This window comes from Hemiscyllium ocellatum, chromosome 19 (genome assembly GCF_020745735.1).
Source record: "Hemiscyllium ocellatum isolate sHemOce1 chromosome 19, sHemOce1.pat.X.cur, whole genome shotgun sequence".
Classification (NCBI taxonomy): Eukaryota; Metazoa; Chordata; class Chondrichthyes; order Orectolobiformes; family Hemiscylliidae; genus Hemiscyllium; species Hemiscyllium ocellatum.
This window is the reverse complement of record NC_083419.1, coordinates 4,313,578-4,335,980: the sequence shown is the minus strand read 5'-3', so window position 1 is coordinate 4,335,980 and position 22,403 is coordinate 4,313,578. Positions and strand designations below refer to the sequence as shown.

General features: G+C 49.2%; 2 protein-coding genes across 12 annotated transcripts in view; both read left to right on the top strand.

The window, feature by feature from the left end:
* The window catches only part of mybpc1 (myosin binding protein C1), a 154,027-nt gene extending 151,428 nt beyond the window's left edge, over window positions 1-2,599 (top strand). For all 8 annotated transcript variants that reach the window (XM_060839610.1, XM_060839609.1, XM_060839608.1 and 5 more), the window contains one exon: window positions 2,277-2,599. The gene's annotated coding sequence lies outside the window, so the exon portion shown is untranslated. The remainder of the gene's footprint in view (window positions 1-2,276) is intronic.
* Window positions 2,600-13,768: 11,169 nt separating this feature from the next.
* The window catches only part of chpt1 (choline phosphotransferase 1), a 32,817-nt gene continuing 24,182 nt past the window's right edge, over window positions 13,769-22,403 (top strand). For 3 of the 4 annotated variants that reach the window (XM_060839612.1, XM_060839613.1, XM_060839614.1), the window contains exon 1: window positions 13,770-14,126. In XM_060839612.1, coding sequence (XP_060695595.1) covers window positions 13,893-14,126 — 234 coding nt within the window. In that variant the 5' untranslated portion in view covers window positions 13,770-13,892. Of the gene's footprint in view, window positions 14,127-22,403 lie in introns of all 4 variants that reach the window. The other variant, XM_060839611.1, reaches the window with a different exon arrangement.

The following is a 22,403-nucleotide window of genomic DNA, read 5'->3' as shown; positions in this document are numbered from 1 at the left end:
AGGAAATTTGATTTTGCAATGTGACCACTCAGGGAGAAACCCGCTCTATGAAGAGGGATTTACCCATTTTTTTTGGTTTTCATTATTTCACAGAATCACACAAGACAACACAAGACTATGTGGCCCATCGTACCCATGCTAGTTCTCTGAAAGAACTGTTGATCTAGTCCCTTTTGGGAACCAAGCTGAGCTGATGGTGCTAAGAGTTTATTTCCTTACAAGCAAATGCTGTTGCAAAGAGGCAATTCCAAAATAAATTGTCAAATATTTATTTTATAAAGGTAGTGCCTACTCCTGTCACCTCAAGGTTGATCTTATTCACAATCACAGCATTGTTAAAAATGAGCCGCAATGTCAGATCACGTGTGACTTGTGCAAGATGCCAACGGTCAGAATGGTGACTTGGCACTCTAATTTTAAAGTTTGTTGCCCTCTGTGTCATTTACCCCGCTGCAATGGACAACCCCAATAGTCACATTGGGTGTGTGCCAGCCAAGTGCCCCACGTGGAGACACACATCCTTACCTGTAACCCAGTCTGCTCCCAAGTTGGCACTTAGCAGTGATATATGTGATAACTGCACCTCTGTGTTTGAGAGGAGAATTGGTAAACCTGTTTGATGGGACTGAGTATGGCCAGTTGTTCACTGTCACAGATAATGAGGTATCTGATGATGGAGCAAGGTGACATGGTAATATCATCAGCAGCAGCATCTTGTTAACATTTAATTGTAACTAATATTGATCATTAGCATTTTTAGTTTAATTATTTACATACAACATCATGGAAACCACATGGCAGGAGCTGGCTTCAGATGTTTTACTGTCTTCAATAGAAGGTGAATTTTTTATGTACTTTGTTCAAACTCATTGTTCAAAGAGATGGGAAAGCAAAAGAAATATTGTTCTGCTTATTTATTGGGATGGTCTTTTCTTATGTGTAAATGCTATTTTAAATCTTGGGATAGGGTGCAGATTTCTTCATTAAAGTCACAATGATGGGTCAAGATTTGTATCAAATCCTGGATTGATAGAGCACAACATTCAGTCGATCACTCTTTGAGAAGCCGTGGTGTGGAGGTGCCGGTGTTGCATTGGGTGGACAAAGGCAAAATCACGACACTGGGTTATATCCCAACAGCTGCAAATGTGTTGCTGGTCAAAGCACAGCAGGCCAGGCAGCATCTCAGGAATAGAGAATTCGACGTTTCGGTGAAGGGCTTATGCTCGAAACGTCGAATTCTCTATTCCTGAGATGCTGCCTGGCCTGCTGTGCTTTGACCAGCAACACATTTGCAGCTGTGATCTCCAGCATCTGCAGACCTCATTTTTTACTATATCCCAACAGCTTTATTTGAAAACACAAGCTTTTGGAGGCCCGCTCCTTCTTCAGGTGGCGAGAGAGAATACACCGGAGACAGAATTTATAAGTAAAAATTCAAAGGGTCATACATTTGCATCAGTTGTATGACCCTTTGATCTTTTACTTAAAAATTCTGTGTCCAATGTATCTTTTTTCACTAACTACCTGAAGAAGGAGCAGGACTCTGAAAGCTTGTTGAATTATAACCTGGTGTCCTGTGATCTTTGAGAAAGCAATAAAAATCCCTCTGCAGGTTTTACCCAATTCCCTTTTGGAAATTCTTTCTATTGCCCTGTTAGATGTGTGTTCCAGATTCACGACAACTCCTCTGCTTCTAAAATAAAAACAACTCCTCCTTTTCCTTCTGAATCTTTTCCAATTATCTTGATTGTGGATCCTTTTGGATATCAGACCTTCCCACCTTCCCACTAATTTACTCTCTCACTCTGGGGGGCATGCAGATTGGATGGATTGCAGCAGTTAATGTAGACAGCTTACCATCTCCTTCTCAACAAGAATTAAGGAAAAGAGCCTCCTATGAAATAATAATTTATAAAACCTCTATCAGAAACCTGCATGATTTTGAGGGCTGAGAGATAAACTGGATGGGGTGTGGGGCTGGGGAGAATGGTAGCTGGGAATGTGATAGGTAGGTGCAGGAGGGGGATAATGGTGACAGGTTGGAGCAGAGGGTGGAGGGGATAGGTGGGAAGGAAGATGGACAATTCAAGAGGGCAGTGCCAAGTTGGAGGGTTGGATCTAGGATGAGGTGGGAGGAGGGGAGATGAGGAAACTGGTGAAATCAACATTGATTCAGTGTCGTTGGATGGTCCCAAGGCGGACGATGAGTTAAGTGTGTGTCACATCTGGTCTTGTCCATTTGGAAAAAGTAATCCTGCTTTCATATCATTTAGGTGGCTTTCCATTTCAAGAGCTCTTGATGCAGGGAGTGCCTCCGAATATCATACACTCATACAGGGACTCGAAGAATATTTTACCCCCAAAATAAGAATGCTTATGACAATGTGCACTGTGAATTGTGTTTGTTCTTTTCTCAGCTCAGAATGTGATTATAGATTATCTTTAGAGTTTGACAAGTACTTTCAATGTGCAGCCCTGATTTGCTATGTTTTGGGGCTTGGAATGATCTATAAAGTTAATGAGCAGAGTTTTAACATGCCAATGACTACACATGTAACCCTAACTGAATGGTTTGTTTTTGGGGGGGGGGGGGGGGGGGGGGAGTTTGGGTATAACTTCTAATTGCAAATCAATGCAGCCACTAACATGATATAAAACATCATTGTGACTGCTACCTGGTGGTACAGTGGCAAATGTCACTGGACAATAATCCCAAAGTTCGGGTCAATGGGCTCAATCCCACCATGTCACAATGCAATTTATTTTTAAAAAACCTGGAGTTTAAAAAGGCAGGCCAGCCTAATGATGACTATGTAACCAATATCAATTGCTATACAAAACTCTTGGTCACTATTGCCATTTAGGGGAGGAATCTCCTGTCCTTGATTGGCTGACATGTGATCCTAGATTCATAGCAATGTGATGGACTTCCTAAGGGGCAATTAGGGATGAACGACAAATGCCAACCTAGCCATCAATGCCCAGCGTAATGAAAATTGAATGATTGCTAGTGGAATATCGTTGCAATCATCTTACAGCCTATTAATCTTCTGCTCAGTTCAACAATAGCCCAAAGTTACAAGTTATTCTTGACTTTATAGTGTTACATTCTAAAAGCTGTGCATTTGTGTTACCTCTTGATTATTGCTGGCGTTTAAAATTCACATGTTAAGATTGGCACAGATGAATGTGTTTGTTTGAGGATATATTTAATAACTCCTTTTATCCTGGCCCATAGTTTGATATTTCTGTTACTTTGTTATAAAGGTGTTTTGCTGTGTGCAGATCCCGTTGGAGAGTTCTGCTTCTGTTAAATGCACTGTCATGTGTTTGATCTGCGTTCACAAACTATGTTCTTATTATGTTCCATTGCAACTCTTTAAAGGAATCAGATTGCAAATGATGAGACAGTTTACAAAGTGCTGTACAGTGCAGCAGCATCGTTATTGCATGAAAAGGTGCTTCGAAAATGCTCAATAAACAACTCCATATCATAAATAGCTGAAATTCTCTGTGTGGGTTACTGGTGTATCTTGCAACAAAATAGCAAATTGCATTTATATAGCTCCCTTATCGTGCTACAATGTCTCCAATTGCTTCACAGGGATGCCACAAAGGAACTTGTTGTGAAACTTAGAAGGGTTCAGAAAATATTTACAAGGATGTTGCCAGGGTTGGAGGGTTTGAGTTCAAGGGAGAGGCTGAATAGGCTGGGACTGTTTTCCCTGGAGCATAGGAGGCTGATAGAGGTTTATAAAATCATGAGGGGCGTGGATAGGGTAAATAGACGAGGTCTTTTCCCTGGGGTGGGGAGTCCAGAACTAGAGGCTTGGGTTTAGGGTGAGAGGAGAAAGATTTAAAAGGGGCCTAAGGGGCAACTTTTTCACTCAGAGGGTGGTGCGTGTATGGAATGAGCTGCCAGAGGATGTGGTGGAGGCTGGTACAATTGCAACATTTAAGAGGCATTTGAATAGGACAGGTTTAGAGAGATATGGGCCAATGCTGGCAAATGGAACTAGATTAGGTTAGGATATCTGATCGGTATGGACAAGGGTCTGGACCAAAGGGTCTGTTTCCATGCTGTACATCTCTATGATGCTGAACCCATAAGGAAATATAGGAGGAGATAAGCAGAGGTTTGATTAAAGAAATAGGTTTTCCATTGCACCTCAAAGGCGGGAAGTGAGATACACAGGAGGAGAGCTTTAAAGAGAGAATTTCAGCAGGGTAAGTCTTTAAGCACTGGGCTATTGGCCAGGCAGCAGTTTTGATTGCCTTAAGTTTACTGATGGTGGGAGACCAGCCTTTTATTGCTATCTTCCTCAAGCGCTTATTGGAGGTCAGACTGAGCGGGGGATAGCATTCCCACTTCTGAGGTAGCAGCTCTGGGTTCGAGTCGAGTTCCAGGAGCTGATGTACCAACCTGCAAATCCTTCTGATCTGCCTATGGCAGGGTGTGAGGGAAGGAAAGACCACTTATCCTGGATGGAGAGGGTTGTCCATCAAGCTAAATCCTCTGGCTTCAGTTTCAGGGGAAAAAAAATCACAGTAAACCATTGTTAGTATTTATCTTGCCTGCCTCGTATCTCTACATGGGGGAAATCTTAGTCAGAGTCATTTGTTGATCTAGCTTCACCTTAACTGTACCCATACTCATCACCTCAACTACAGTATTCCAGACAGCAGACAGCTATGAATTCTCACCATTCTCTGGGTAAAGATGAATCTCATGAATTCCTTATTCGTATAACCAAGAGCTTGCAACTGCGTGGGAATGCCCAACCACTGGAGAAAACCATCGCTCCAGTTTCTGAAGGAGAAAAATGTACAGAGGAACATGACAAAATATCTGTCCACCCATTCCACCTCCTCACATGCACAAGCATCAGAGAATTTTGCAGAAACTGATCGATAATTAAATTAAACTTTGTCAAGAAATGTATACAAATATGCAGAAACTGAAAAACCGACCAAAGAACAATGTTTTTGTAGAATAATTGATTACTGTGATGAGAAAATAACCCATTGTCAATTTATGATGTGATTCCCATTGCAGAAGGAGATAAACTGGATGGAACGTGATCCTTTCACAAACTTTACCTCTGTTTATATTTTACATAGAATCACAGCACAGCTAGTTCACATAGAGTTATAGAGATGTCAGCACGGAGACAGACCCATCAGTCCAACTCATCTATACTGACCAGATATCCAAAATTAATCTAGTCCCATTTGCCAGCATTTGGTCCATACCTGTCTAAACCCTTCCTATTTATATATCCATCCAGATGCTGTTTAAATGTAATTGTACAGCCTTCATCACTTCCTCTGGCTGCTCATTACATACACACCCCACCCTAAGCCCCCTGGTTTTGGACTCCATTACTCTAAGGAAAAGACCCTGTCTATCTTTTGTGCAAACCATATCCTCATTCTATGAACCTACCCAGATCCCATTTCCCTTTATTCCCTTTTCCTTCAATGATTTATTCAGATGTTTCTTAACTGTTGACATGGTCTCTCTAATGACTGATTACTCTGTTTCTAAACCATTGGACAAAGATAATTTTTGCTGTTCCCTATCCTAAATATCTTACATTTAATCTTCTAGCAATGTCCACTCTCTATGCACTTCATGACTGGAAACTCTATGTTTCTACTTACCCTTCATAATTTTAAACACTTCCATTAAATATGACTCTATGATACCCTTTAACTTTCTCTGTTCTAATAATAAATACAGTTAAAATAATATAATTCGGTGTTGGACACAATGGTAAAAGTTCATCACTAATACACAGCGACAGCAGTGTGTACCATTTATAAATTACTATTTATAAAACTCACCAAACCTCTTTGACAGCACCTTCTCAATCCTCCAATCTCACTATCTAGAAAGGTAAGGGTTGCATATACAAGACCTCCATGGCTGTCCCAAATCACTCACCATCCTGACTAGGAAAGATATCCTTCACTGTCATTGGGATATAATCCTGGAATTCCCTCCCTATTGCCATTATGGATCTACCTACAGCACATGGACTGCAGTGGTTCAACAAGGGGCCTCATTACCACCTTCTCAAGGGTTAGCTTGGGACAGGTAATGAATACTGAATACATTACTTCATGGAATGTGGATGTCACTGGCTGGGCCAGCATTTATTGTCCAGCCTTAATTTGTTATTGTTCGTTCACGGGAGCTGGACACTACCAGCCCGGCCACTATATATTGCCCAACCCTAACTGCCCAGAGAGCAGTTAAGAGTTGGCCACATTGAAGGTAAGGACAGCAGCTTTCCCTCCCTAAAGGACGTCTTTGAATGAATCCTTGAATGAATACGAAGAACAACAATCTTGGAGATCCTTTAACTTGGGTTGTTTTGGATACAGAGCCTGGAGGAGAATCCATAGGGATCCATTAAGAGTGAACAATGCTTGGAATCTGATCACACACCTTCTCACTGAGATGCTGAGACCAGATGCAGGAACAGGAGACTCTTTCCAGAAGTATGTTGTTGTTATGGCCCAGTAGGAGGCCATTCAATCCATCGTGCCCACACCAATTTGATTACCCAGTGCCAATCTTATGCCATATTTTATATAATTGGCTAGTTGGCCTGATTAAGTCTCAATGAAACAACTAGCTGAGTGTGAACATCACTGGCAAAGCCCGATTACTATGATGATGTAGGCAAACACAGCTGCCTCTTGCAATAAAGCAAGATCCCATAATTGGCTAGATGGCCTGATGCCAGTGAGCAGCTATGGGTTGAGAGTTGAGGGTTGAATGCAGTTCAAGCAAACCCTCTGCTCTCCTTCAAATAAGATTTTCAATATCCATCGGTACTCGGGTCAGGGGGTTTATTGAAAGGAGAGCGACAATAAAAAATCAAAACTGAGGTTTCAGATAACACATTGTGTTCAAATCTCTGGATTGATACTTTCAACCAGAAACTTTGTAAACTGGAAGTAATATTATCACCAGTCCCAATGTTTAGAGCCAAGTCAACTCACTCAAGGTGATTTACAATCTAATTGTCTGGAGGTGCAGCATTTATGCAGAAATTGAATGAAACTCTGCACAACAATAATTTGCATTTACATAGCCTCCTTAACGCAGCAAGACACTTCACAAAATTAGACATCGAACCAAATAATGAGATGTTAGGACAAGTAACCAAATCTTGTTCAAACGTGTGGTTGTTAAAGAATGGACGCTGGCAGTATACTGGAAATGTCCCTACCTCTGAGCCAGGACACGCAGGTTCAAGCTTTACCTTCCCTTGAAGTGCATGACAACATCGGAAATACCTCGATGTTAAAGAATAGTGTGACGAAGGAGATGGGGTTGAGAGAATGTGGGGCAGGTGTCACAAATCTGGTCTCTCTGTTTCTAAAAGCTGTAGCTTTTGTCAAGGTCACTGTGTCCTTGATTTTTTTTCAGAGGGGCCATAAACAGCTCCTGGCTCTGAGTTTGGTACAGAGATGAAAAAGGATGTTGAGAGGCTTTTTGTTTATATGTAAACAGATGAGACTGCAGGTCAAAGTGGTCATGATTTAGAAGTGACCTGTATAATGAAAGGGGAGTGATCAGCTCTCTAGCTGAGCAGTTCAGTCAAGAACTAGTTAGGAGTTAAGCTGTGTGGAAACAGGCTGCAAAACTCTCTCTCCTTCTGCCCTAACCTGAATCTGTAAACATTTGTTCCATTTTTACTGTTTTTAAGCAGGTTTGCGTATTGGGATGGTTGTGTTTATTCAGAACAACATAATTAAGTCTAGTTTGGACAGACTGAGTTCTGTAGAGATTCTTCATTCTGTTCTTTGTGTTTCATTGTGTAATTTTGTGAATAAAGTTGTGTTTATTTTAAAATCTAGTAGTCAAACTAGCTAACTTACTCCAGGTAATTTTCACTGTATACTTACCAAAACAATTTGCAAAGTTATGATCTCGGGCTGCTTGCTTAAGAATATTTTGAGTGGTCTGGCCTAGTCCATAACACAGGGTATTTCAGAACTTCCAGTGCAGCCAGCGACAAATGGTGGAGTGATTAAAATGAGGAATTACACCTTGATCTTGTCGAAAATTTGTTTCTTGAGGCAAAATATAGTAGTCTGTTTGATTGGGTCCTGTAACTAAAGAGTTGGTTTGAAGTAAGCAACATGCTAGGAGCATGCTCACATACAAGAGGACGAGGAACCCCTTCATGGGACTTCAGTGTGAGGTCTGTATTAGTTAAACTGCAAATTAACCAATCCAGGCCATCTCTCCCATCTGAAACTAATGGGGTTTGATGTCAGAACCAGTGGGTAGGGAAGGGGCAGGTCACGTCCTGGTATGCAACGGTAGATGGAGATGGGGGTGCAGAGGAACCTGGAGTCCTTGCAGTACTCCAAGGGAAGCACTAGTAACTCGCTCACACACATGGAGTCCCAGATTAAATTTACAGCCTCTGACGATTCCGTAAGGTATCCCGATGATTCTTCTTCAGCATTCCCGAATCCAGAAATTAACATATCTCTGCATCACTGACATTAAGTAGGCCTATTTCCGATCTGAACTACTGGAGGTGGTGGGTGTGCAATGGGGGAGATAATGCATTCGGAGAAATGCACAAAGTTCCCTCACAACACTCCGCCAACACATCCCCTCCCTCCCTCCCTCCCTCCCCAACCTCCCACCTGTTCCTGTGGTGAGCTTTGAAACCTTGCCTTTGTTCACAAGACACAGTCAGATAATCACAGTCATGCTGTTTCTCCATTCCTATGGGTTTTTTTTCCCATTAGAACTGAGCTCTGTATTGCTAGCCAGGAATTCCGATTCCAGTTCATTCAAAAATGTGGAACATACGTGAAATCGAAACAAATCCTCCGATATTGCAGCATAATCAGGGAAAGTCAAACCATTCCCCTTTCTGCAGCGGGGAGATAGGACATTCATAATCATCACAGATGGAGTTCAATCTGGATAAATGTGCATTTTGGTACAACAGCAAGGGGAGGGTTTATACAAGTAATCGTAGAGCCTTGGGTAGTGTATCAGAACAGAGAGACCTATGGGTGCAGGTGCATAATTCTTTGAAGTTTGTTTCACATAAAGACATGGTGGTTAAAAAGGCAGTTGGCATATTTGCCTTCATTGCTCAGTGCTTTGAGTATAGCAGTTGTACAGGACAATGGTGTTCTGGAATACTGTGTCTGGGTCTGGTCACGCAGTTACAGAAAGGATGTTATCAAAGAGGGTTCAGAAAAGATTTACCAGGCTGTTGCTGGGTATGGAAGGTTTGAGTTATAAAGAAAGGCTGGACTGGAGTGTAGGAGGTTGAGGGGTGAGCTGATAGAGGTTTATAAAATAATGAAGGTTTATAAAATAATTTTAAAAATCGATAGAGTTAATGGTAGTTGTCTTTTCCCTAGGATGGGGATTTCAAGACAGGGGGCACATTTTTAAGGTGATTTAAAGAGAGTTAAGATGAGCAAGGAGAGGACATGAGCAGTCTTAAGCAGGTACAATAAAGGAGAAACCTTAAGCTTTGTATAGGTATGTGAGGAATAAAAGGATGACTAGGGTAGGAATAGGGCCAGTCAAAGACAGAAGTGGGAAGTTGTGTATGGACCCTGTGGAGATTGCTAAATGAATACTTCTCATCTGTTTTCACTCAGGAAAAGGAGAGTATTGTAGAGGAGAAGACTGAGATACAGGCTATTAGACTAGAAAGGATTGAGGTTAGTAAGGAGGAAGTGTCATCAATTCTCAAAGGTGTGAAAGTAGATAGGTCCCCTGGGCTGAATGGGATTTATCTGAGGATTCTCTGGGAAGCTAGGGAGGAGATGCTGAGCCTTTGGCTTTGATATTTGAGTCACCATTGTGTACAAGTTTCATACAGGAGGACTGGAGGATTGTAAATGTTGTGCCCTTATTCAAGAAGGCAGTAGAGATGACCCAGGGTAATTATAGACCAGTTAGCCTTGCGTCTGTTGTAGGAAAGATTTTGGAAAGCATTGTAAGAGATAGGATTTATAATCATCTAGCAAGCAACAATTTGATTGGAGATAGTCAACATGGTTTCATCAAGGGCAGGTCATGTCTCACAAAGCTCACTGAGTTTTTTGAGAAGGTGACTAAGCATGTGGATGAAGGTAGGGCAGTTGATGTGGTGTACATGGACTTCAGTAAAGCCCTTGATAAGGTTCCACATGGTAGGCTTTTGGAGAAAATGCAGAGGCATGGGATAGAGGGTGATTTAGCAGTTTGAATTAGAAACTGGCTTTCTGTAAGAAGGCAGCGAGTGGTGGTTGATGGAAAATATTCAGCCTGGAGTCCGGTTACTAGTGGTGTGCCACAAGGTACTGTTTTGGGACCACTGCTGTTTGTCATTTTTATAAGTGACTTGGACACAGGCATAAGTGGATGGGTTGGTAAGTTTGCAGATGACACTAAAGTCGGTGGTATGATGCACAGTGTGGAAGAATGTTGCAGGTTGCAGGGGGACTTGGATAAACTGCAGAATTGGGCTGAGAGGTGGCAAATGGAGTTCAATGCAGATAAATGTGAGGTGATTCACTTAGGGAAGAATAACAGAAAGGCAGAATACTGGGTCAATGGAAAGATTCTTGGTAGTGTGGATGTGTAGAGGGATCTTGTAGTCCATGTACATAGATCCCTGAAAGTTGCCACCAGTTTCATAGTGCTATTAAGAAGGCATATGGTGTGTTAGGTTTTATTGGTAGAGAGATTGGTTCCAGAGCCATTGATGTCATGCTGCAACTATATAAAACTATATAAAGTGCGGCCACACTTGGAATATTGTGTACAGTTCTGGTCATCCCATTACAGGAAGGATGTGGAAGTATTAGAAAAGGTTTAGAGGAGATTTACCAGGAATGTTGTCTGGTCTGAAGGGAAGGTCTTATGAGGAAAGGTTGAGGGACTTCAGTCTGTTCTCGTTGGAGAGAAGAAGGCTAAGAGGGGATTTGATAGGGACACACAAGATGATCAGAGGGATTAGATAGGGTGGACAGTGAGAGTCTTTTTCCCAGGATGATGACATTGGCTTGCACGAGGGGCATTGCTGCAAAGTGACGGGCGATAGATTTAAGACAGGTGTCAGAGGCAGATTCTTTAGTCAGAGAGTGGTAAGGGAGTGGAATGCCCTACCTGCCAATGTAGTTAACTCAGCCACATTCGGGGCATTTAAACCGTCCTTGGATAAGCACATGGATGATGATGGGATAGTGTAGGGTGATGGGCTTAGGTTAGTTCACAGGTCTGCACAACATCGAGTGTTGAAGAACCTGTTCTGCGCTGTATCGTTTGCGAGAGGAGAGAGATTTAAACAAGACATTGGGGGCAATTTTATTACACAGAGATGGTTCGCATTTGGAATGAACTTCCTGAGGAAGTGGTGGATGCAGGTACAGTTACAATATTTAAAAAACATTTGGAGTAATCCATAAAAAGGAAATGTTTGGAGGAATATGGGCCAGGAGCAGGAGGTGGAACTAGTTTAGTTCGGGAACATGGTCAGCATGGACTGATTTGGACCTGGCCTGTTTCCCTGCTGTATGACTCTGTGACCCACCCATCACACCTGGTCCTGTCCTCTCCACCTCAGAGCCCTGCCACATGACACTTGGTCCCGCCCACTCCTTCTGGGCCACGCCCCATCACACCAGGTCCCGCCCTCTCCCACAGCACGCCCCATCACACCAGGTCCCGCCCTCTCCCACAGCACGCCCCTCACACCAGGCCCCCCACTCATTCCCAGGACATGCCCATTACACCTATCGGGTAAAAACAATGACTGCAGATGCTGGAAATCAGATTCTGGAAGAGCACAGCAGTTCAGGCAGTATCCAAGGAGCAGCAAAATCGACATTTCGGGCAAAAGCCCTTCATCAGGAATAAAGGCAGTGAGCCGGAAGTGTGGAGAGATAAGCTAGAGGAGGGTGGGGGTGGGGAGAAAGTAGCACAGAATACAATGGGTGAGTGGGGGAGGGGATGAAGGTGATAGGTCAAGGAGGAGAAGGTGGAGTGGATAGGTGGAAAAGGAGCTAGGCAGGTAGGACAAGTCCGGACAAACCATGGGGACAGTGCTGAGCTGTACGTTTGGAACTAGGGTGAGGTGGGGGAAGGGGAAATGAGGAAACTGTTGAAGTCCACATTGATGCCCTGGGGTTGAAGTGTTCCAAGGCGGAAGATGAAGTGTTCTTCCTCCAGGCGCCTGGTGGTGAGGGAGCGACGGTGAAGGAGACCCAGAACCTCCATGTCCTCGGGAGAGTGGGAGGGGGAGTTGAAATGTTGGCCTACAGGGCGATGTGGTTGATTGGTGCGGGAGTCCTGGAGATGTTCCCTAAAGCGCTCTGCTAGGAGGCATCCAGTCTCCCCAATGCAGAGGAGACTGCATCAGGAGCAACGGATACAATAAATGATATTGGTGGATGTGCGGGTAAAACTTTGATGGATGTGGAAGGCTCCTTTGAGGCCTTGGATGGCCAAGCAGTTCCAGAGGCCAAGGGAATCTACGGGAATGTCTGAGGAGCGCTGGTTATGGAGGTGGGTAGATAAAAATTTGTTGTTGTACTTACAGTTTTTGGTGTTTGAGATGAAGTTGAAATACTGTTTGTTGAGAGTATGAATTCTCCTGAGGATGTAGTACAGAGTGGGTCCTTTGCAATTCTGAGAGAGTGTGGCCCTCAGCTGAGGCAGGGATGACTGTAGAGAGGTTAGGTGCTGGAGCATTGCTGCGAGCGTGGAGTGGAGGATCTTGAAGGAGAACTGTTGCTGGTATTTTTGAATCTGTAGTCTGTACTGTTTGTACTGTTCGAATTCTGCTGGTTTAAAGGTGGCCCGGAGTCCGTGTGGGATGAGTTGGTTACGGAGGCACTGAGGAAGCAAATGTGGCTGTGGTAGCGAGATAGTTTCACGACATGGTTGAAGAGCTTCAGGGTAGAGCAAATGACCTGGGAGTTGCAGTGGGAGAGGGACTCCGAGATTCTGGTAGAGAGAGAAGGAAAACTTCTTCAAGGCATGATTTGGAGATGCCGGTGTTGGACTGGGGTGTACAAAGTTAAAAATCACACAACACCAGGTTATAGTCCAACAGGTTTAATTGGAAGCACTAGCTTTCGGAGCGACGCTCCATCATCAGGTGATAGCGTCACTCTGAAAGCTAGTGTGCTTCCAATTAAACCTGTTGGACTATAACCTGGTGTTCTTCAAGGCAGGCATCCTTGCAAGAGGATTGGCAGTAGGGTTAAAATCAGCCAGGTACAAACATTGACTGCAGATGCTGGAAACCAGATTCTGGATTAGAGTGGTGCTGGAAGAGGACAGCAGGTCAGGCAGTGTCCGAGGAGCAGGAAAAGCCCTTCACCAGGAGTGCAGGCAGACACCATCCTTCAGGCTCCCTGCCTTCATTCCTGATGAAGGGCTTTTGCCCCGCCCCTGGGATGCTGCCTTCACACCCACCACCTACCCATTGCCCCGCCCCCCAGGTACCGCCCCTTCCCGTAACCCCGCCCCAGGCCCCGCCTCCGGTCTCCGCCCATTCAAGTCCCACCCCACCCACTTAGCCCCGCCCTCTCCCATTCCCCAGGCCCCGCCCATGGCCAACGCCCCCTCAGGCTCCACCCCGCCGTCCTGGCGCCCACCTTCCGCAGACTCTCCGCCCACTCAGGCCCCGCCCCTCCATCCTGGTCCCGCCCACTCAGGCCCCGCCCTCCATCCTGGTCCCGCCCACTCACCAGGCTCCGCCCACTCAGGCCCCGCGCCCTCCACCCTGGTCCCGCCCCCCCGCCACAGCCCGGGCCTAACCGCTCGCCTGGGCCGTGCGTGTCGGAGCCGGGATTGGCGGGCGGTGGGGCCGGGGACCGGGAGCCGGGCCTGGGCGATGGCGCGGCTGCTGCAGCCGCTGAGCGAGGCGCAGTTGAAGCGGTTGTCGGATCACCGGTACCGGGCGGCGGGCCGCTCCCTGCTCGAGCCGCCCCTGCAGCGGTACTGGGCCTGGCTCCTGGACAGAGTCCCGCCCTGGGTGGCCCCGAACAGCATCACCCTCCTCGGGCTCGCCTGTAACATCCTGAGCTGCCTCCTGCTGATCTCCTACTGCCCCCGGGCAACCGAGCAGGTCAGAGCGGGGCTGGGGGGGGGGAGTCATCCCGGTCCCTGGGTCCGATCCCGGTCCCTGAGTCTGATCCCGGTCCCTGAGTCTGATCCCGGTCCCTGAGTCTGATCCCGGTCCCTGGGTCTGATCCCGGTCCCTGAGTCTGATCCCGGTCCCTGAGTCTGATCCCGGTCTGATCCCGGTCCCTGGGTCTGATCCCGGTCCCTGGGTCTGATCCCGGTCCCTGAGTCTGATCCCGGTCCCTGAGTCTGATCCCGGTCCCTGGGTCTGATCCCGGTCCCTGGGTCCGATCCCGGTCCCTGAGTCCGATCCCGGTCCCTGGGTCTGATCCCGGTCCCTGGGTCTGATCCCGGTCCCTGGGTCTGATCCCGGTCCCTGGGTCCGATCCCGGTCCCTGGGTCCGATCCCGGTCCCTGGGTCCGATCCCGGTCCCTGGGTCCGATCCCGGTCCCTGGGTCCGATCCCGGTCCCTGAGTCCGATCCCGGTCCCTGGGTCCGATCCCGGTCCCTGAGTCCGATCCCGGTCCCTGGGTCCGATCCCGGTCCCTGGGTCCGATCCCGGTCCCTGAGTCTATCCCGGTCCCTGAGTCTATCCCGGTCCCTGGGTCTGATCCCGGTCCCTGGGTCTGATCCCGGTCCCTGGGTCTGATCCCGGTCCCTGAGTCTGATCCCGGTCCCTGGGTCTGATCCCGGTCTGTTCCTGGTCCCTGGGTCTGATCCCGGTCCCTGAGTCCGATCCCGGTCCCTGGGTCCGATCCCGGTCCCTGGGTCCGATCCCGGTCCCTGAGTCCGATCCCGGTCCCTGAGTCTGATCCCGGTCCCTGAGTCTGATCCCGGTCCCTGAGTCTGATCCCGGTCCCTGAGTCTATCCCGGTCCCTGAGTCTGATCCCGGTCCCTGGGTCTGATCCCGGTCCCTGAGTCTGATCCCGGTCCCTGGGTCTGATCCCGGTCCCTGAGTCTGATCCCGGTCCCTGAGTCTGATCCCGGTCCCTGGGTCTGATCCCGGTCTGATCCCGGTCCCTGAGTCTGATCCCGGTCCCTGAGTCTGATCCCGGTCCCTGGGTCTGATCCCGGTCTGTTCCTGGTCCCTGGGTCTGATCCCGGTCCCTGAGTCTGATCCCGGTCCCGGGGTCTGATCCCGGTCCCTGGGTCTGACCCCGGTCCCTGGGTCTGATCCCGGTCACTGGGTCTGATCCCGGTCCCGGGGTCTGATCCCGGTCCCGGGGTCTGATCCCGGTCCCTGAGTCTGATCCCGGTCCCTGAGTCTGATCCCGGTCCCTGAGTCTGTTCCCGGTCCCTGGGTCCGATCCCGGTCCCTGGGTCTGATCCCGGTCCCTGGGTCTGATCCCGGTCCCTGAGTCTGATCCCGGTCCCTGAGTCTGATCCCGGTCCCTGAGTCTATCCCGGTCCCTGAGTCTGATCCCGGTCCCTGGGTCTGATCCCGGTCCCTGAGTCTGATCCCGGTCCCTGGGTCTGATCCCGGTCCCTGAGTCTGATCCCGGTCCCTGAGTCTGATCCCGGTCCCTGGGTCTGATCCCGGTCTGTTCCTGGTCCCTGGGTCTGATCCCAGTCCCTGAGTCTGATCCCGGTCCCGGGGTCTGATCCCGGTCCCTGGGTCTGACCCCGGTCCCTGGGTCTGATCCCGGTCCCTGGGTCTGATCCCGGTCCCGGGGTCTGATCCCGGTCCCGGGGTCTGATCCCGGTCCCGGGGTCTGATCCCGGTCCCTGAGTCTGATCCCGGTCCCTGAGTCTGATCCCGGTCCCTGAGTCTGTTCCCGGTCCCTGGGTCCGATCCCGGTCCCGGGGTCCGATCCCGGTCCCTGAGTCTGTTCCCGGTCCCTGGGTCTGATCCCGGTCCCTGAGTCTGATCCCGGTCCCGGGGTCCGATCCCGGTCCCTGGGTCCGATCCCGGTCCCTGGGTCTGATCCTGGTCCCTGGGTCTGATCCTGGTCCCTGGGTCTGTTCCCGGTCCCTGAGTCTATCCCGGTCCCTGGGTCCGATCCCGGTCCCGGGGTCCGATCCCGGTCCCTGGGTCCGATCCCGGTCCCTGAGTCTGATCCCGGTCCCTGGGTCTGATCCCGGTCCCTGGGTCTGACCCCGGTCCCTGGGTCTGACCCCGGTCCCTGAGTCTGATCCCGGTCCCTGAGTCTGATCCCGGTCCCTGGGTCTGATCCCGGTCCCGGGGTCTGATCCCGGTCCCGGGGTCTGATCCCGGTCCCTGAGTCTGATCCCGGTCCCTGAGTCTGTTCCCGGTCCCTGGGTCTGATCCCGGTCCCGGGGTCCGATCCCGGTCCCTGAGTCTGTTCCTGGTCCCTGGGTCTGATCCCGGTCCCTGAGTCTGATCCCGGTCCCGGGGTCCGATCCCGGTCCCTGGGTCCGATCCCGGTCCCTGGGTCTGATCCTGGTCCCTGGGTCTGTTCCCGGTCCCTGAGTCTATCCCGGTCCCTGGGTCTGATCCCGGTCCCGGGGTCCGATCCCGGTCCCTGGGTCCGATCCCGGTCCCTGAGTCTGATCCCGGTCCCTGGGTCTGATCCCGGTCCCTGAGTCTGATCCCGGTCCCTGGGTCCGATCCCGGTCCCTGAGTCCGATCCCGGTCCCTGGGTCCGATCCCGGTCCCTGGGTCTGATCCCGGTCGATCCCGGTCCCTGGGTCTGATCCTGGTCCCTGGGTCTGATCCCGGTCCCGGGGTCTGATCCCGGTCCCTGTGTCTGATCCCGGTCCCTGTGTCTGATCCCGGTCCCTGAGTCTATCCCGGTCCCGGGGTCCGATCCCGGTCCCTGAGTCTGATCCCGGTCCCTGGGTCTGATCCCGGTCCCTGAGTCTGATCCCGGTCCCTGGGTCCGATCCCGGTCCCTGAGTCCGATCCCGGTCCCTGGGTCCGATCCCGGTCCCTGAGTCTATCCCGGTCCCTGGGTCTGATCCCGGTCGATCCCGGTCCCTGGGTCCGATCCCGGTCCCTGGGTCCGATCCCGGTCCCTGAGTCTATCCCGGTCCCTGGGTCTGATCCCGGTCCCTGGGTCTGATCCTGGTCCCTGGGTCTGATCCCGGACCCTGGGTCTGATCCCGGTCCCTGGGTCTGTTCCCGGTCCCTGGGTCTGATCCCGGTCCCTGGGTCCGATCCCGGTCCCTGAGTCTATCCCGGTCCCTGGGTCTGATCCCGGTCGATCCCGGTCCCTGGGTCCGATCCCGGTCCCTGGGTCCGATCCCGGTCCCTGAGTCTATCCCGGTCCCTGGGTCTGATCCCGGTCCCTGGGTCTGATCCTGGTCCCTGGGTCTGATCCCGGCCCCTGGGTCTGATCCCGGTCCCTGGGTCTGTTCCCGGTCCCTGGGTCTGATCCCGGTCCCTGGGTCTGATCCCGGTCCCTGGGTCTGATCCCGGTCCCTGGGTCTGTTCCCGGTCCCTGGGTCTGATCCCAGTCCCTGAGTCTGATCCCGGTCCCTGGGTCTGATCCCGGTCCCTGGGTCTGATCCCGGTCCCTGGGTCTGATCCCGGTCCCTGGGTCTGATCCTGGTCCCTGGGTCTGTTCCCGGTCCCTGGGTCTGATCCCGGTCCCTGGGTCTGATCCCGGTCTGATCCCGGTCCCTGGGTCTGATCCCTGTCTGATCCCGGTCCCTGAGTCTGATCCCGGTCTGATCCTGTTCCCTGGGTCTGATCCCAGTCCCTGGGTCTGATCCTGGTCCCTGGGTCTGATCCCAGTCTCTGGGTCTGATCCCGATGTGACCCCAGTCTGATTGATGTATCTAACGATGTTTAATATCCAGTGGGAGAAAGTGAGGCCTGCAGATGCTGGAGATTAGAGTTGAGAGTGCTGGAAAAGCACGGCAGGTCAGGCAGCATCCGAGGAGCAGGAAAATCAACACATTCTTGATGAAGGGCGTATGCTTGAAACATTGAATTTCCTGCTCCTTGGATGCTGCCTGACCTGCTGTACTTTTGACTTTAATATCCAGTGTCCAAGCTGCTGAATTGGCTTGGCTCTGAATTTATTTTAATCTCACTCATCCATTTGTTTTCAGTTGTTGAAGCCTGAGTCTCTTTATTTAGTGTGCTTTTTGAGCATTCAGTCCATTTCCTGTGAAATTTGTCTTGGTCACTCTGTCCTGCCTGACTCCATCACTGAGCCGCCCTCCATCAGGAGCAATGGGAGTGGGTCAGAGACAGTGTATTGTTTGGATCTAGTTTGAAATTGGGGATTTGATTATGTTGACATGAAGTGCTTTGGGATACCTTCGGGTGTTAAATGCGTCTTAAAAATGCATGTTGTTTTTTCTAGATTGACAGTGTTTTTCCCTCGGGCGGAGGCACAGTCAGAATTACCAGACAGGGAGTAGTAGGTTCTGTTTCTCATGCAGTTTGTTTGAAAAATCTCTGTGTTTGTTAGCTAGTTGATATTTATGCAGACGGTGATTTGTCAAGTGCAGTCAATATTCTGAGAATGTCATTGACAGGAGCTTGTAATCCTGCCCCACCACTCCATGTTTAATGAAAGGACATAACCAGTGGGTCAGGGTAATTTTCTAGAGGTAGTCTGGTGCAAGGGATAGGTAGTTACCCCTGGAGAAGAAGCGTCTGGTTCAATTGCCACACCAGGGTTTGTCAGGCCATAGAAAGTACATTCATAAGTGGCCAACCAAGTTGTTGATCAATCATAGACAGCATTGCTACAGTGTGGGAGCAGGCCATTCAGCCCATCGAGTCCAGACCAAGCCTCCAAAGGGCATCCCACCCAGACCACCCCCCACCCTCCAATCTAACCCTGTATTTCCTATGGCTAATCCACCTAAACCACATATCCATGGACACGATGGGCAATTTAGCATGACCAATCCAGCTAACCTCTGCATCTTTGGACTGTGGGAGGAAATCCATGCAGACACAAGGAGAATGTGTGCAAACTCCACCCAGTCAGTCACCCAAGGGTGGAATCAAACCCGGGTCCCTGGCGCTGTGTGGCAGCAATTCTCACCACTGAGCCACCGTGCCATCCCTCCTGGCAGTCAGAGCAGGAGAGTCTACTCATCAGCCATCCAGGCAACATCAAATCCCCTGCAGTATTTTATCTATAAAGTTGGGTCAGTTCAAGTCCATGGCTGTACACTGTGAAACGAGAACAGGAGGAAACACATACAATTGACATGTTCACACAGATCTTGGTGGCAGGCTTGGGGGTGGGGGGGGCTGACAGAGGAGTGACTATGCAGCAGTTTGGGTAATGGCCCATGCTGTGGTAAGTTCGGTTGAATCAAGATTTTGCATGGAAAAATGTAATACTTTGTCTCTTAGGAGAATACTAACAGAATGATTAGACATTTACGCATATTATGTACAGTGGTGGGCTGTATTTATTACTCTTCTGTGATCACTCATGTGTCTTTCATTTGAGCAGGGATTGACTTTTCCAAATCTCTAATCCCACCCTTCTCTCTGAATGGGGTAGAAAGTTCAGAAATCAGATAGCTTCACGTGCTTTATGGTAATAATTGGCCAGTCATAGATAAGATTGAATGTTATCTACGTTCTGCTAACTGGAAAAGGTTTAAAAATATCTGCAGGTCAGGTTGTAAGGGAGCATTTTAGCTGTAATCAGCAGGTTACTGGACTGGGAATCACATCCTCACGTGATATGAGACCAAGCTGACTTTGTTCATTTACAATCTCTCAATCTAACTACATGCAATAGCAACTTTGCTCTAACATCATAAGAAATAGGAACAGGAGAAGGCTACTCGGCCCATTCAATAGGAACGTGGCTGATCTGACACTTGTCACATCCACTTCCTGCTCTTTCCCTGTAACCCTTGATTTCCCGACTGACCAAGAATCTATTGATCTCGGCCCTAAATTTACACTTGGACTCATCCCCACAGCTCTTGGGGACAAGGAGTTCCAAAAACTCCAAACTCCAGTCTTCAGTTGGCGTCCCTTAATTCTGAGACTGCGATGTGCTCCCACACAAGTGCATTCCTCTTGCTGTTTGATCTTTTTGTGTAATCAGCTGTGTATGAACTGGATTGCAGAGATTTAAAATCAGACCAGAAGCTGATTAACTCCAGGTGCACACCCCGATTCTAGAACTTTCTTTGTTACATGCAAGCTGTTCAGTAAAGTCAACACCTATTTCCTGCAGTGGTTTTTCTGTCACACCTTATTCCTGTCCTGTCTGTCAGCAAACGTACCTCTTGTCAAAGTCTACCCAGTTCTCTCTCCCAGATAACTCATATTCTGCTATCTTGTGCAGACCTGATTATAATTTCTACACCCAAAGTCTGGGAATCCCTTGCTAAACCTCTCCAACTCTCTCTCCACCATTCAGACTCTCCTTAAAATTTGCTTCTTTGACCAAACATTTGGCCATTTTAAATAAAAAAGTTTGTAAATGGTGTATGTTGGATGGACCAGCAGCTCTTATCATCCCTAGTTGCCCCTTGAGAAGGTGAGTTCTGGATTAGTGGTGCTGGAAGAGCACAGCAGTTCAGGCAGCATCCAACGAGCAACGAAATCGACGTTTCGGGCAAAAGCCCTTCATCAGGAATGAAGGCAGTCAGCCTGAAGTGTGGAGAGATAAGCTAGAGGAGGGTGGGGGTGGAGAGAGAGTAGCATAGAGTACTGGGGGAGGGGATGAAGGTGTTAGGTCAGGGAGGAGAGGTGGAGTGGATATGTGGAAAAGGAGGTAGGCAGATAGGACAGGTTCGGACAAGTCATGGGGACAGTGCTGAGCTGGAAGTTTGAAACTAGGATGAGGTGGGGGAAGGGGAAATGAGGAAGCTGTTGAAGTCCACATTGATGCCCTGGGGTTGAAGTGTTCCGAGGTGGAAGATGAGGCATTCTTCCTCCAGGCGTCAGGTGGTGAGGGAGCGACGGTGAAGGAGGCCCAGGACCTCCATGTCCTCGGCAGAGTGGGAGGGGGAGTTGAAATGTTGCGCCACGGGGCGATGTGGTTGATTGGTGCGGGTGTCCCGGAGGTGTTCCCTAAAGCACTCTGCTAGGAGGCGCCCAGACTCCCCAATGTCGAGGAGACCGCATCGGGAGCAATGGATACAATAAATGATATTAGTGGATGTGCAGGTAAAACTTTGATGGATGTGGAAGGCTCCTTTAGGGCCTTGGATAGAGGTGAGGGAGGAGGTGTGGGCACAGGTTTTACAGTTCCTGCGGTGGCAGGGGAAAGTGCCAGGATAGGAGGGTGGGTCGTAGGGGGGGCGTGGACCTGACCAGGTAGTCACGGAGGGAACGGTCTTTGCGGAAGGCGGAAAGGGGTGGGGAGGGAAATATATCCCTGGTGATGGGGTCTTTTTGGAGGTGGCGGAAATGTCGGCGGATGATTTGGTTTATGCGAAGGTTGGCAGGGTGAAAGGTGAGACCAGGAGCGTTCTGTCCTTGTTACGGTTGGAGGGGTGGGGTCTGAGGGCGGAGGTGCGGGATGTGGACGAGATGCGTTGGAGGGCATCTTTAACCACATGGGAAGGGAACTTGCGGTCTCTAAAGAAGGAGGCCATCTGGTGTGTCCTTGAGAAGGTGGGGGTGAGCTGCCTTCTTGAACTGCTGCAGTCCATGTGCTGTGGGTAGACCCACAATGTCCTTAGGGAGGGAATTCCAGGATTGTTGCCCAGTGATGGAAATGCTGATACATTTCTGCCCTGGTCTTACTAACCTACCCCATCCAGTTCAGTTTCTGGTCAATAAAAGTATCAGTAAGAGCTCAGCAAGGAGGAGGGCAAGGCACGAAGATTAAGATGTCTGTTTTTTGAGATGTTAGTTAGATATCATGTTTTTTAGATCCTGGTCAGTCTGGTAGGGGCTGCACCCTATTAGAAGGGCAGTGAATGGTGCTGAACGTTATGAAATCAGCCTCATTCCTAACTTTTTTATTCACTCATGGGATGTGGACATTAGTCAACTTTCAAGCTGATCATGTTGCCCTCGAAGGTGGTGTTGAGCTGTTTTCCTGAACTGCTGCAGTTCATGTGGGGTCGATAGGCCCACAATGCCTTCAGAGAGGGAGTTCCAGTATATTGACCCCGCAAAACTAAAGGAGTGGCGATATATTTCCAAGTCAGGATGGTGAGTGGCTTGTGGGGGAGCTCGAAGGGGCTGGTAGTCCCATACCTGCCCTTGTCATTCTGGATGAAAAGGATCATGGGTTTGGAAGATGCTGTCTGGTGAATTTCTGCCTTGCATCTTGTAGACAGTATTCACTGCTGCTACTGAGCATCGGTGGTGGAGGGAGTGGATGGTTGTGGGTGTGGAGCTAATCAAGCGGCTGTTTTGTCCTGGATAG